This window comes from Centruroides sculpturatus, unplaced genomic scaffold (assembly GCF_000671375.1).
Source record: "Centruroides sculpturatus isolate CEXI.00-Female unplaced genomic scaffold, Cexi_2.0 scaffold1483, whole genome shotgun sequence".
Classification (NCBI taxonomy): domain Eukaryota; kingdom Metazoa; phylum Arthropoda; class Arachnida; order Scorpiones; family Buthidae; genus Centruroides; species Centruroides sculpturatus.
In genome coordinates, this window is record NW_019386290.1 from 11,463 (window position 1) to 28,372 (window position 16,910).

Consider the following 16,910-nt stretch of genomic DNA (forward strand, 5'->3'; position numbering starts at 1 on the left):
AGATGATAATACATATATAGAGATGATAACACATATACATATATATATATGTATATGTATTATCATCTCTATATTGTGTTATATATTTAATAAATAAATAATTATTTATATTTTGTATGCAGAGTAGCATAGAAACAGAGGGGTATCTCAGTTCAATATACTTCTCATTCCTTTTCTTTTCTATATATCATAACATAAATTTTCAAATATATAGATAATTAAATTCAGATTTGTTTTATTTCAAACTTATTAAAATTACGAAAAACTGGTGAAACTTTTAGGATTTCGGATCATGTGATATATTTGGGGATCATAGAGTTATTTTCGAACCTAGAAAATATATATTCGCTAGGAAGTTCCTTGGAAGATCTGATTGTATATATTATGATTTACATACAGAGCCTCTTCAGCTTTTAATTATTTCTATAATAATTTTCTTCTAGAATGAAGAATTGGAATTATTCTAGAAAATTAAGGAATTAATACAGAATAAAGGTAGATATGTTTTTCATTAATTATTAAAATTTTTTTCTACAGAATTTGTTAGAATCACTTTTAATAGTATGAATTAATTAAATTTATTTAAAATTATATAAGTGTAACTATATTTATACAGATAAATTAGATCTATATGACAAATTAGATTACATTATAGTAGAGCTTCGATCATCCGATAAATCGATTAACCGAAATCGATTTCACAGAGTAGGTTACTATTGATACTTCCAGATATTACAAAATTTATACATAATAATGGTTGTCGACGATTTTCTGTAGGCCCATTACTGAGCTATCTTCTTATTATTAATTTTATTATTATGTGTTTTTTATTTATTTATTTTGAATTAAAAATTTCACCAGTACATTGTATATTGAAATAAAAGAGGATGTTTGTTTTTAATAATTCGATTATTTTTTTCATTATTTTTTATCGTTTGTATGTATGAAATTTCTATGCCTTTACTCTTGTACTGGAATTAAAATTAATATTTTTACTTTATTTAAAGTATTTATTTGTCTTTTTATTCTTTCCCTGTCGAGTGTGATCGGTTATCCGAAAGTGTTCCACCTCGTTTATTTGAATAAGTGACGCTTTACTGTATATTATATTACTAACTTTTTAATATTTATTTATTTATATACAGCCAAACCTGTAAACAACGTCTTTTGGCTGGAACGTAAAAAATGGCCTTTATTGTATGATTATTTTGTATGCATTTATAACAAAAAAAATGTTAGTGAAAAAATGGCCGCCATATAGAGGTGGCCGTATTGGAGGTTGGTGTGTATTTTGTAAATTAAAGAATAGAAGATGTAAATTAAATTTTTTTTTGTTCAATACGTACATACATAAAGAGACAGGTTGTATATACACACAAGTTGTATATACACAGGTTGTAATAAATTGATTTACAGTATTTTTATGTAATAAAGATAACATCAGTATATTAAAACGTAATTATAATTTAAAGAATTTTTTAATAAAATATTCTTACATTTCTAATAATGANTATTATAACCATATTAAAATTCAGCGGCGTCGTTTATTAATAAAAATTAAGTCTATATACAAATTTGAGTTTGAGAGTCATTTGAGTTGATGATAACATTGTCGTTTGCAATGCAAAATCATATCTTTACGTAGTAATTGATAGACATTGAATTATTTTCTATTTAATATTTATTTGCAAGTATTTTTTGGGCGAGGTGGTTAAGGCATCAGCATACCACTCTGGGGATTCGGGATCGAATCCGGGCCAGCAAATGTCTCTCACTTCTGATTGCCACCATCATGGGCTAGACCGAATTTACACGATGGGTATGGATGTAAATGGTTATGGAAAAAAAGACCTTCTAGGCGCCCACATGGAAACAGTACAAAAAATATGTAACACAGATTTGGGTATGCTGGAATCGTTACGATGCATTTTAAGGGGTAGAGGTGTTTACAAAGACGTTACGTAATGCTAGTCTTAACCTTTGGGTAATAGAATGATTTTTGTTTTTGTTTCTGAAGTGTTGCATAGAGAACCGTACGGTTTATATCGGTGCTTTGTACGTTATACATGTAATTTTAAAAATATTTAGTACTCCTCACTATGTATTATTCGTTAGTACAATTAAGGGGTCTATTGAGGTTATGCGTTACGTAATTTTGCGTATGGGTATGGGCGACAGCGTTACGGAGCGTTACAGGATGATACTGGAAAAATATAAAAATATCATTACGTAATTTATGGGCGATCCTATGGTGTAGAGTCAAAAGTGAATAACAATAAACGTATTCGTAGTACTTTACGAGAAAGGATCTATGACTAGCAAACTGACTCGCACTGGTGTGTGTTGAATGTATTTTAAGTGAAGTTTTATTCACTAGGTATCTATGAAATTCGAGTTTTATTTCAGATGAATGTTGAACGTCTGTAATTTGTTTTGATAGAGTCCAAGAGTTTACAGCATAGAATAAAAACTCCTGAAACAGTCGTGAATAATGTATTGATTAAATAACAGGTGTTGCTGTAGATGGATGAAATCTTAAAAATATGATTTTTGCAAGCATATAGGCCTAAATGATTTTTGTATGAATTTTTTATGAAATAACAAACATTAAGATAAAATCTTACGAACTTTTAAAAGTTTAAAAAAAGAAAAAAAATACCAGCCAACATCAATGGTCTTAGGATGTAATGAGTACCCCGCATCTAAAAACAGAAATTTTAGAAAATTAATTTTTTTCATTATAAAAATTTAAAATACAACTTTAGTAACTATATTGACAGTAAAATTTACATAATTGTAATTGTGAATTTTTATATCATAAAACATTGTTTTCATATGGAAAACTATGTATAAATAGTACAGAAATTTATTTATTAATGCTCAATGAATATTACGATTATTAAAAATATAAGCATAATGATCTTTAAGTAATATACTTTTTTTTCTACAAAGTAATATACAGTACTTTTGACTAATTGACTTTTTTATCTACTTGAAAGATAACGTATAAAATATGCAAGGGGTGTTTAGAACAGTACAGAATGTGATTCTATCAATCAATTTTTATCTTTCTCCCATTTAAAATCCGATTATTTTCTTTTTTAGTTTTTCAAACTTACCATAAATTATCCATTTTTAAAGCTCCATTCGAGCTTTTTTTTGTTAGTATTCTTACTTTTTTACGTTGCGTGTAAGTTCTCAAAATCGCTAAAAATAGTCTCCACTTTTGCTCTACTTCATAATAGTAACTTAGAGTTACAGTATTAAAACAATAAATAGTACACATGAATTCATTTAAAAAAGTAATTTTGCGAAAAAAGTGGCCATTAAATGAAATATTTAAAAGAGATTATTTCAAGAAAAATATAAAAAAGAAAGAGCTCACGAACAGAAACCAAATCAAGTTTAAACTATCAAATTTTATAGTTATTGATATACTGTAATAAATTTTTCTGTGGGCGTTGGGTTATTAATTTGAAAAATGAATTGAAAATTCGTATAAAATTACATTTAATTATATAAAAATAATTAAATAAAGCTTTTCTGAACGTTAACATAACAATTTGTTTACGCTCCTTCGAATTACAAAGATTTTTGGATCAGTTTTGGAAATAAAAGTTATTGTTAAGAAGACAAAATCCAGTTTAAAGTCCAAATTGTATAGCATGTGGAATATTTCAAATATATGTCTATATAATAATTTAGTTATTAAGGATTAAACAAATATGGAATTAATGTACAGATTAAGTAAACTATAAAGTGTGTTGCAAGATAATTTAAACAGATGTTCATTCGCATAACTTTATGCTTACGAAATTCTTCGAAAACATTATTTATTATTCAAAATGATGACAAAAATAAGTTAAACGTACTTCAAATTACGATTTTTAACTTTAAATTCCTTATCAAACTAGTTTCTTATCCATAAAGAAACGGTTTCATTAAAGATCACATGGTAACTCATTGATTGTTGCCATGCAGATCAGTAACTACAAATTGAGAACTTGCTTCATAAGTTAATAAGCTCTTTTATTTTCCAATTAGTCGCTATTCTCGTTTATAGCAATCCCTCAAAAATCTTGTCATAGTCATAAGTCAACGAATCAACCGCGATGATGCCAATATACTTCAATATATTAACATTAATAATGCATGCAAACGTAATTAACGATAAAAATAAAATTCTTATTAGTTATAAGCTAAGCAAATATTTCATAATCCGTATATCAACCATAACACTTGTTACGTTTTTCAACTGTTCTGTTCTGTAAATATTGTAACAGAATTGATGCACAGTTATGCTCTGTAACTGTTACTCCTGTCTGGCACTTGCTATGCAGACTGTGGGATATATTCTTGAGAAGAATCAAACGGGAGTAACATGTTACGTTCTTTAATTGTTCTGTTCTGCAAATTTCATGGTGTAGAAATATGGAATAGCTATAGATCGCACCATGTTACTCCTGCTTGAAACTTTCCAATTAAATATTTCAGAGTTGGCTTAGCAGGTATCATAAATGTTACGTTTTCTTACTGTTCTATAAATCCCATCTTAACAGAGTTACAGAACAGTTAGATTCTATAAATGTCGTTACGATAGTCTCTTTGATTAAACTGTTTCTATTTTTATCCTAAATGGACGATAAAGAACAATTATTTCATTGTAAAATACGGAAATCAAATAAGCAATTTTCAAATTATAAATTGTAATATCGTAACTGTTACGTTTAGCTTGCAGTCACTTTATCATACATAAATAATAAATAATGCGTTTAAAAATTTCGTAAGCTTAAAATTTAGGCTAAATTTTCTCACGAAATTTTAATTAAATTACTTGCAATTACTTGTAATAACCCTACTGTTACGCATATAAGAGTAAATATAATATTTCCTCTTAGTATAATACAAATAAAGTATTACTTAAATGCAATTAACTGTTAAATATATTTGCTTATGACAAAATATAGTTAAGGAAACTGAAATTTTGCTTTCAGGTTGTTCTAAATTTTTATGGAAACAAAAATAATTTATTTATTTTACCATTAAAATATCGAAACTTATAAATCAAAATAATTGTTTCTTTGTCATATTGAGAGCAAATATGACTTATTTATTCATTTAAACAATGATTTGGAAGCGTAAAATAATATTATATTCCTGCATATACGTTTTTTATTTATTTAACGGATAATAAAGCTTAAAAATAAAGTAGCAAAATAAAATTTCCAAGAAATAATTTTATGCATAATTATATAATCGTTTCATTTCTGAATTTTTACTGTGATTAGAAACTCCAAGGTCTTGCAGTTAGAGAGAATCTATATAAGAATGAGGTCACACAACTACACCGTTACTCATTCCGTTACGTCTAATGCGTCTGAAGCGAAAAATAAGCATTTTGACGCGTTTGTCCTAGCCAGAATACATCCTACCTTGACCCACTGCTCTACTATGTTGCATGTGCAGCCTAAACACGTGTTCAGAAAGACCCATGTGGGAGGAAATGACGTAATCAGCTCACATCACGTGAAAACATATTCACGTGTAGTTTGATCACCCGAACATCGTTGAAAAATCATTATAATGTTTTTTTTTTTTTTTTAATGAGATTCGTAACTATAAATATGCATTGTTTTCTAAGTAGATTTTAACATAAATTTATGTTTAATCTCCGTGATATTCGCATTTATTTAAATATTATTTCTTTAATTAATAGGATTTTTAAGCGTTATATTTAAATATAGAATTAAATTTTAAAAAAAGAGTAAGCACTATTTTTTTCGTATTTAGAAAATTTTTAACTTAAAAGCTACATTTTATTATTATTATTATTATTTATAAATTATAGAAATAATGCTTAATATTTCCTAATTAAAAATTCAATCTATGTGTTTTAATGTATATCTTATACACTAATAATATATATTTTATAGAATTTTAATATGTTGATCACGTGATTTTATGATACAACTGAGTCATTGAAGCCACATGTTATTGTAAAACATATCCATTAACTATATATTTTCTATTGGATTGCTTTTATTTAAAGTTATAATAATAATGTTATTACTTTAAATCGATTTTTACGAATTTATTAAAAATTTTGGAAATTTTATTTAAAAAATTTAATTTGTATAATTTAATTACCAATTAATGCCTTAAGCGGATAAAGAAGAATGTGAATCAGTTTTATAATTAATTAAAATTGGTTAGTGAGAGAACGAAGCATCATTAATTTTAAAAATTTAAGAGCAATAAATTTAAATTAAATTTTATAATGGTTATCGAGTTGCAAGCGGATAAATGATATTTTTAAAATAATATTTTGAAATTTATTTCTTCTGATTTTTAAATATTTAAAATTGTTAATTTAAGATCGTTAATGCTATTTANTTGAGGGCATTAGGCAATATGCCACACGATAAACTTCTTTTAGGGCATTGTTCCTACAAGAATAATATAACCTATATATACAAAAAAATCATTCAATTAAGCAAATAATTTTTAATTACAAATTTATGTTTGACATAAATAAAGCTGATGTATTTTGATGCAGTATACAGGAACTTACAACTTAATATTTTTACTGCTGACTTGGAGTTTACAAATTTTTTTGTTGTTTTTTTCTTGCTATTTTATATTAATATTTATTACGTAAAAACGTAAATATATATTTTTATTTTTTTGAGCAAAATAGACATGATTTTTCGGGTCCCTCATTGATTAATGTAACAACTTCGTCGCCGAACGACAACTCCGTACAGTTTGTACTTGAATGAAAAATGAAGATATGTTGGATTTTAATTTTATTATTAAGACAATTATGCAATGATTTCACAGGAATAACTTATTTTCTAGACACAATGTATAACGTGGCTACAATTTATCAGGATTTTGAATTGATAAACTATGATAATTTAGGAGATAACTTCATTTAATTGTTCAGAAGGTGATTTCACTCCATGAACATTAATGTACAAAGGAAAGTGTATAAACATTTGAATAATGGAACAACAGGTAATTAGTGACAAAAGATGCTACTGCAAATGAGTGCATTTAAATGCTCAATTGAAATGCCTCACACTGTCAAATTCAGAGGATTAAAATTTACCAAGTAATGTGGTAATTTTCTGAAAATTTAAGCGATGAATGTGGGAATTTTTTTGAGATCAAAATTGTTTCGAAATTAAAAGGAAACAAGTTTCGGAAGCGCGATTTAACTTAGTTTAAACTCTATATACACCACGAGGACGAAGGATGCAGATGTTTTTTTAACTTTATGAAGTAACATTAGTTCTGACCGTCATCGGATGATGACGATGGTGTTGAGGCATTTGGTTGAACTCGACTATCATGATCGCTAATATTTGAGCATTGGTGAATTAACAAATCTTTCAAACTCGCTACTTCTGAAGCTAAACGTTCTAAATCAGATCGCAACTGAAAGTTTTCAGCCTGTATATCTCGATGACTATATGACTGCTGCTGAACCGATGCTGGAGGACTTGGCTTTCTCTCCTCTTGAATTTCTGGACTTACTTCATTATTTGCTTGTCCATGTTCGGGTGAATTATCGGAACCCAGATGAGATTTATGTCTTAACTTATGTGGGATGGAACTATAAGGTGATTTGCCATGGTAGCCACTATCGTCCGTCGAAGACCACGAACCAGAGGATCCTCCCGATTCTTGATCTGAATGAGACTCACCACGACCTTGTGTGGTCACCGTTGACGGACTTCGGCGATTATTCTGAGAATCCTTATCTGTTGCTTCTTGGTGAATTTGTTGTTGTTGTTGTTGTTGTTGTTGTTGCTGCTGCTGCTGCTGCTGGTGGTGATGGTGGTGGTGGTGGTGTTGTTGCTGTTGCTGGTGATGCATTGGAGTACTGACTTGTAAAACTGGTATGCCTTCTGGATCCAAAAGAGCCGGAGGTCCCGATGTCGGAGAACCAACAACGTTCGGCATTAATGTTGTCAAGAGTTTTGACCGCCTACTACGAAATTCCGGAGTAAGAGAAATTGGTATTTGGTGATTTGAAACGATTACAGTTCTATCGTTTAACCCAAACTTATCTTTTAAAGTGGCCAATTCTGCTCTCAAGAGAGCGTTTTCTTTACTCAATTCCAATACTCGGGTTTCTAGAACCATATCGTTCATCCTGCGTTTCTCTCTTGATCTCTTGGCAGCTTCGTTATTTCTTCTTCGTCTATCCCAATAACTTTCATCCTTCTTTGCCTCTGGTATAAATTCTCTTTGTTTCCTTGATGGAAATAAGTCTTTAGAATTTAAACGATTTGAAAAATCGACGTTCATTTGACTCATCGAAGACTTAGCTCCGGGCCAATTAGATGCTACTAGATTAGGAGATATTGCTCCTGGACTAATTGATTGAGGTGGCATGCTGAGCTCTAAATCGTATTCAGCACGAAGACGACACTTTTTGGCTTGAGGTTCGTTTTCAGTGACCATCATGATGTTCGCATCTGGAGAGTAGTTTAACCTACAAATAAAATATGAATATTTAGAATTTGAAAAATGGTATCGTATACATTGCTAAATATACTAATATTATATTTCAATCGAATCTCACATGTTTACAGTTAGAACGGAATGTACAATAACATGTGACGCAACGTATCCTAGTGAAAATTGCAACAAGGTCTCAATTATCGCCAATATTGCATCTATAACGAAAGCTATGTGCAGATGCAATTACGAAAGTTACACACTCGTACTTTACAAATATACCTTGACACATAACAATCATCTTTAATTTAAAAAAAGCGTATTAAAAAATAGTTTTCGCGTAATAAACTTCTTCAAGGTCTCCGAAAATTTAGTTACTTCATACCTAATACAATTGTTTTGGTATTTTGAAATGCAATTGCTTAACACTGGCATATAATCTTTGGAAGAGCTACATTAACGAAAACGGCAATAAAAATGCATGAATATAAAACATGAAAGGTCTTATAAAGTTGTTGCGAAACTGTGAGTCACCAAGTTCGAGAAACGAACGGCCATCGACAAGAGTGAACGATCTCTCTTTCTACCTAACAGACGCAGCTCGTCTGATGGGATGGTGCCGGATATTACATCATCGGCCAACTATTTTTAGAAAAATATTTATTCCCAATTTAGAACCTTATTCTGATGCATCACAATAATAAATAATAATACTAATAATAAACGTAATATAAATATGATGAAAAAATATAAAAAGAACAATTAGTAGTTTTAATTAAAATAACCAAGAAAAGAATTTACCTTCGGATAAATTAAAATTAAGTAAACAGGATATTAAATTGTCGCAAAACCAACTCCAAAAGTTTAGTTTGCAGTACGTTTCTCCTACTTGCCGAATAACTATGCAAAGAAAACTCCAATTCAGGAATTATATACTTTTACTGTAATAAATTATGCTCTTATAATTTAATTTATGTTCATTTTACTACCAACAGAAGAGAGTAACTGTATTTATAAATAGAAAAGGCAAATAAAGATTGTTAATCCAATATAACGTACGCAATAACGTTAATCCATTTAGTTTGTATGTAAATACATTAAACAATATTACATTCTATTACGTTAACTATCTCCAAATTTATATTGCATCATTTATTTCAGTTTTAATTTTCGTAAAATTCTTTATAAGGAATAATAAGAAAAAAATTAAAATTCGTTTCTCTTTAAAAAAACAAAAAATTAATTAACGAACGTATTTTAAAATTGTATATTAGAAATATACGTAAAGCATTTAATCATAATGATTTAAAATAATTATAAACTGTTCAAATACATTACCGCGACATCAACTTGTCTATGAGTGCCATGGATGCACCTGTGAATAACGGGACAAACCCTACAATATACTGTCAGACAACATCCGTTCTCTTCACTACACGAGCAAGAGAACGTCGAGTCAAGGTCAAGCGACGGCACGTGTTTGTCCTACACACTCGCGCACACACATACACACACGACGTTACAGCAAATCGGCAACAAAATTCGATCGAAATCCTGCAGTCCACGTGTATAAAAGCCACTAAAGAACACGACTATGCTGCGGCTTTGACCATATCTCTCGATAAGGTGGAGACAGCCATATCCGGGCATTCAGAGCTAGACACTCTTACAGTGAAAGGGGTGTCCCAAATTACGCCGGGGAGAGCGAAGGGGCCGGAACCAGGTCAGGGAATGGTAAAAGAGGCCAAGGCAATTAGCACAGCAGCCCCTCCTCCAGTGCCTGTTTAAGAATTATACCGATAAAGGCATTGACCGCGTTATATGCGGACTATACGAATTACACAGCTCGGGGTGGCCAGATCGGGTTGACCAAATGACTGCGTTTAAAAATAGCTTCTTTCCGAAGTCAACCTAGGTTTTTCCCGATTGCGGTCGATAAAATTTACCCGTAATAATTTAGAAAATAGAGGAAAATTTTGAAATTATCTACATACTAATTACTGTTTTTTTCTAATAATTTCATACACGTATATACATCTCGCATGCAATTTTTCCACGCTATCATTACGCACGCTTACCTGTGTGATGTCATCAGAAGTTCGACACGTGTAGCAAATGCGTCATTACATCACCAAATACAAATAAAATGTTACACATTTAAAATAATCTCATTATATAATTTATAAATAAACATCTCACCGAAAAGAATTACATATTTTTAAATTTAATTACAAGTATGCCTACGTATATATAAGTTGATAAAAACATAAACCTCTTCTACAAACTCCAACGAGTTATTTATAGACAATCACTTAAAAAACTTCACTTTCGCTAACTTAAACCAAGCACGGTAAGTATGATAAATTTGAAAAAGAAAGCGAAAACCCTCCCGTCCGTCACGTTACAGGACAATGCTTAAAATCTTATTTACAAAAATCCAACAGTTTAAAAATGGAAAGTAAAGTTACCTTTTATCTTGCCACATACGATTTTTAGTCAAAGAAAGAACCGAATGACACAACTCTATCGAATGTATCTAAGGAAAGTCGACAAGAGACGAACCGTAATCGCCGACCTACTTTCAACCATTCGCCTTCATTACAACGTAGGCGTATGCGCCTCTACGATGCCACTGGACTACCGCAGAGTTTTGACTCATCGCCGCCATAAGCGCCACCGTCGTTTTATTACGCAATTTCCTTAGTTCGGCACGTGAGGTACTCAGCACGCTGTCGAGATTTAAAAATTTGAATTGCTTTCTTTTTTCATTGTTCCTTTTTTACTCCTTATTCATCTCCTAGTGGAGGAGTTACTCTATAAGTAAAGTAAGCTCTGGCCTAGCAACTTAGAGCTACCAAACAGAAAAGAACAAATATTTCAAGAGGCCCAAATTAATTAGTACTTCGGCCCTTCATATGTGTTAATGCCCCGATGGTATAAACAATGCATTAGCTTAATTTTTATTAATTTTTAAAGATATAAACAATGATCGTTACACTTAAAAAAAAAAATGTACGAAATTTAAATCGGATAAAAATGGATATTTAAAGAGTTAACCCACGCCATTTAGTCGATATCGATAACACTTTCCCACCTACTACACAAATGACACTCATTAAAGAAGTGTATTACTCTTGATGAAATTTGAATTATCATTCAGGTGAGATATTTTTAGGTGTAATTTGATACATGATGAATTTGCTAACAATTAAAAACTAGCGACCAATGAAACTTTACCAAAGGAAATTAATTTTGCTTTTCGGAAGGGGCGTTAGTGACGGAGTTAATCGGTAAATTTAATAATAGACGAAAAGCGTAATTAAAACTGTTATCTGTTATAATGGATTGATTAGTTGAGAGACTTTTTATAGAAATTTTAATAATATTTATATTTTACACTTTACAATTTGATATCTAAATGAAGTGTATAAATTGATAATTACAATATTATTTACACTTACTGATATTAATGTTCCATTTCCACTCAAGCAAGGACATTCATCAAGAGAAACACAAGTACGATAATCACGATAGACTTTGGGAGATAAACATGTCATGTCTGTACATCCAGAAATGCATTTGTTTTCTCCTATGCAATAACCTTGTGATATTAAATCATTTTTAAAATTTGAACATGTAAAATCACAATGAATTTTACATTCCTGCCATTCAAATCCAGGTGGACAAGGAGCTATAAATTATATAATAAAATACAATTAAGTATAAAAGTAACTAGGACATCATGCAACTTTGTCATATCACAATAGAATTACAGCAGAGCTGGAAGGAAAGAAGTGATCACTATAGCTTCTTGATAAAAAGCACTGAGTTCAGCGTTAATACGATTTTTCTTATATCGCAAGTACTTTTGACGAGTATTATATCATCGTCCTCAGGCGAAAAAAGAACAAATTTGAAAATTATCTATCTATTTATCTATTTTATTTTATTTATCTATTTATCTAAAATTATCTATTTATCTATTTCTATACATAATGGAAACTGTGAAAAACTCTTTTTTCATGTTACTGAAGCTACAAAAACTGTGGCAAAAATTACTTGCCCAATTATAATTTCTTTTGAAATGTAGAGCAAAATGAGTAGTTCCAAAGTGCATACAGCTTAAGCACAAGAAATTTCCGGAGTGCTTACGAGGGATACTTCCGAAGGTAGAGCAGTCCCTTTTGACCAAGCTAATTAGAAACAAATGCAAGTGCCTTGCAGAAGCAGAGCAAAAAACCTATGTAGCTCATCTGTACTTTTCCAAAGTATGTGACCCCTCCACGTCGTACATTCAACTGGGCAAAGTGCGAAGTATAACATCAATCTCCACGCAGAAAATTAAAAAGAAGTTGGACAAAAAGCTCCAGTGGCTACTCAATTCGACACGTACACAAAAAACGGCAGTAGTAACCACTCCACATTACAATTATACAAAAGAGAAAGTACCTATAATCGTACATAACACACTGGAACGGGGTCCCAAGTACATCTCACATACTATGAGATCGGATTTCGACCAGTTAGTCCCAGCCACCTTAGCAGCTTTAAAAGCCTGCCAGACTGCACCCATGTACCAGCAAATGGAGTTAGAAGTCATCACAAAGCTTGCTACAACAAAGCACATCTCCGATGCACCAAATAGTCGCAAAAACCAACAAGCAGTAACGAAATTCCTTGCCAAGAACGATCTGAGGCTCTTAGTATCGGACAAGGACAAAAGATTTGTTTTGTGCAGAGAAAATGACTTCATCGCTAGAGCCAATGAGNATAATTATTTATTTTTTTTTTACTTGTTTAATACGAAACACTTTCCATGAATTACAAAAGAAGAAAAAGTTAATAATAATAAAATTAATCGGTTTATTACTATTTTAAAAATTGATTTACACATAAAAATTTCCTGTACAATTTTTATATTAATATTTAAGTTAAATATAACTAATTCATTTTAAGTTATAAATATATAAATAAATTTCTCTATGTAGTAAGAAGACTTGTTATAAAATATGTATACATTTTTATGTATGTTTATTTAATAATGATAATATATAGTATAACATGTATAAATATATAATAAAACAATAAAAAGTTTTATGTCTAGACGATAACTATAGCCTGTGTAGGATTATGTAACTAAGCTGTTTTCATCTAAGTTGGCACCATGCCATCTACTTACTGCTAATGAACTATCGTCTTGTTTATCACTAGTTCTGTTTCTGCTTGACCCAAATTCATCCAAAAAGATTCATAAAAGTTTGCTCTGGACGTTACGATAAACGAAATAACAGTGTAATAGGGCCAAGTTCACAGATAACCATTTTAGGAATAGGTTGAGGACGTTGGTAAACGGGAGCAAGGATGTTTCCCTTTTAGAATGCGAAATTATTCTCAAATTGCATTTTTATCTAGCATTATAACTTGCAATATTAGTATATATACTGAACAAAATCTTTGCTAAAAAAAATAATCTTAAATGTAATAAATTTAAGCTCTTCTGTAAATATTTAAAACTTTCTTACCACTCAAACTAGCGTGGTTTAAATATTCTTGCTTATCTTTCTGTGGTTAAATTTAATGCAAATTTTAGAATACGATAATTATATAACGGATTAAATCAAATTATTACTAAGAAATTACTTTTTTTTTTCTTTCAAAACAACGTTTGGTTAAAGTGTTTCCAGTCAACGCTTTTGCGGTACGAAAAATGAGTGCTTAAAATTTTCATGGATAAATTACGGAAAGATTCCGCAAATAAATTTCCCACTATCTAAAAATATGTATATATAAATTACGTGAATTTTCTGGAAATTCTTTTAATTATCATAAATTAAGTCATACGTTATAATAAGAAGTCGTGAAAAGTAATACCCGAAGTAGTTACTACGAGTTGTGCAAGTTGTTGACGTCACTTTCGTTGTTTTAGTTTGGCACGAAGCGAAAAATGTCTTTGTTTCAGCTTCTAGTTTGCTTCTTCTAATTAATTCTTGCGCTCGAAAATCATTAATATAATCATTAAAGATTGAATATATCATGCTTTTTTTTATTGAAAGAAAATTGAAACTACGTATATTCAAAGAATATCATTCATCGAATACTTGCTGTGATATTGAATAGAAAGAACGTTTGTTAATTGTACATGTGTATGAATGCATCATATATAGTATTTTATCTGTCATTGAACTCTAGGAATAGATAAACATCATTCTGTTCATGTTCTTTTTTATTTTTATATTATTTAATTCGACTTAAATGTAATTATTTGATATATTTAATGACATAAATGAAATGATTTCGGTTAAACGATTCTATAACTCAACTCTAAAATTACTTATCCTGTTTACAATTTTTATTCTAAAAGGGTTTGCACTCTAACTACGCAGACGTTATATTGCATCACAGATATTCTTAAAAGAAAAATAGGAGGCAAAGAAACCTTTAGGAATGTCACATATAACTCTTACAACATCAATAAGAGTCACAAGCACCTGTTGTTGATGCTATTGTATCATAAGTAGACGAATATTAGATGACCTTGATTATATATAGTTTCTAGAATTGAGGAAAATCCATCTTTAATTGGAGGAAAAATATATTTATGAGAATTCATAATTGTGACAAATTTACTAAATCTTATCAAAATCCTAAGTGACGTTTAGAATGGTCACAGTAAACACGAAAATAATTTATAAGATATTTATATACATTAAAATATTTTTATATTATTTATAAATAAAAAAAGAGTTTATAAATACTTACAATAGCCAGTTCTGATCAACAATATTTCACAAACAACCGCTGAACACAACTCTATCATAAAGTATTACATAAGAAGTAAGAAAGCTTTTGATTGGTCACTAGTTCTGTCGCGATTGGAAGGTGATTGGTAAGTGGTTACGTAAGTTAAAAGATTATCTAACGGATAATCGGAGTTAGCACTAAGTTTGGTTGGACAATTAATGGCTAAGTCAAGTCATTAACCTTTTCATCACGAGCTTCGGCACGCTATGTTATTTTTCATCTCTGTTTAGCCAATGAATAAATATAAAAATTTGCTTGATTGCCTAAACAATTAAGTTAATTACATCTAATTTTTATCAGCGATACCGTACCAATAACACTTTTCATAATATTTACATAAATAATTGATGATACAAAGAACAGCTACGTTAGATCGAACGAAATTTTCCATTACACGCGCACAGATAGGAAAGTTTACCGACTCAAGTACACGTGTAAGTGTTACATAAAGGGTGAAAGTCCTAAAAACCTTAGTTCCTTATCAAAAAAAAAAAAATATTATTATTATTATTTTAGTATCTGTTACACTTATAAGAATAGGGAAACAAACAAGGAAATTTTAAGTTAAGTGCGTAATTAAAAAAAAAAGAAATAAAGTAAAGTAAAATAAAACTGTATAATTAATTCTTGAAAAGCAAACGCTCCTTGATTATGAGATATCAATTTATTTAGAACGACACGTGTAGCATCAACGCACGCGCAGTTTCCTTCCATACACGAACGTCATTATCGATCGCAATTGATTACGTCACGTTTTGGCATGAAAATAACTTGAAAAAAAAAGAAAGGAAAATATCTTCTAAGAATTTTATATTTTTATTTTTTTAATATTTTTAAGTTTAATTCGAAATTTTTCATAAGAAGCAAATTAAAAATAAAATAACAAATCAAAATAGAATAAAGAAGGAAAAAACACAATGAAATGGATAATTACGTAATACTTATCTGGAAGAAATCCAAACTCGAACTTTGCCACGTGGCTTAATTAATACATAAATTAAATTGTTTTTTTTCCATTTAAAAACAAGAATAATATTCTAAACTTCCTTTAATTTCAAAACGTATATACAAAATAAAATTGTGTAATTAATTATTTATAAATTAATTGTGAAGCTTTAGAATTATGAAAACTTTAAAATGATTATAATAAAAGTATAAAATAAAATTATACAATGAATCTTCAGAATTATAAAATAATTTAATTTTATTGATTAAATTACAAAGGATAGGAGACAGATGGGGACTATCACTCGTAAGATTGTTAACAGGAAATTCATTAATTCTTTAAAATAATATTTATATTTTAATATTTTTATAACTATTTTTCAATTTTGTTGCATCGTTAAGTTTATGTAATTTATTTCAATTAATTATTACAGCAATAAAACTTTTATATAGTGTTTATTTCATTTTTTAAATTAAAAATTGCCCTAAGATTTGCTTCTGGATTGTGCTTTGTACAGTACAGGAGACATAATTTACCAAAAAAATAAAATAAAAATTAATAATACATAAACAGTGCATAAACACTATAAAGCTTCAGAATTATAGAACAGTAAAACAATAAACATTCCTCTTTATAGAAAAATATTGTTTATAGTTATAAAAATAATTTTACTTTCTGCATTTGTATTTAGATG

The 16,910-nt window shown here is 29.6% G+C and overlaps 1 protein-coding gene across 4 annotated transcripts; it reads right to left on the reverse strand.

Annotated features, from left to right (window-relative positions):
* Positions 1-6,481: 6,481 nt before the first annotated feature.
* Positions 6,482-15,392, reverse strand: LOC111614431 (nuclear factor interleukin-3-regulated protein-like). Of its 4 annotated transcripts, none has more exons than XM_023355809.1 (2): positions 15,229-15,392; positions 6,482-8,503 (listed from the first exon to the last, which is right to left on the reverse strand). In XM_023355809.1, exon 2 carries the CDS (start codon positions 8,473-8,475, stop codon positions 7,291-7,293), a length of 1,185 nt encoding a protein of 394 aa, XP_023211577.1. In that variant the 5' UTR covers positions 8,476-8,503; positions 15,229-15,392; the 3' UTR covers positions 6,482-7,290. The 4 variants fall into 4 exon arrangements, with proteins under 4 accessions (XP_023211577.1, XP_023211575.1, XP_023211574.1 ...); XM_023355807.1 differs by lacking the exon at positions 15,229-15,392 and adding an exon at positions 10,938-11,382; XM_023355806.1 differs by lacking the exon at positions 15,229-15,392 and adding an exon at positions 9,808-10,890.
* Positions 15,393-16,910: the final 1,518 nt, after the last annotated feature.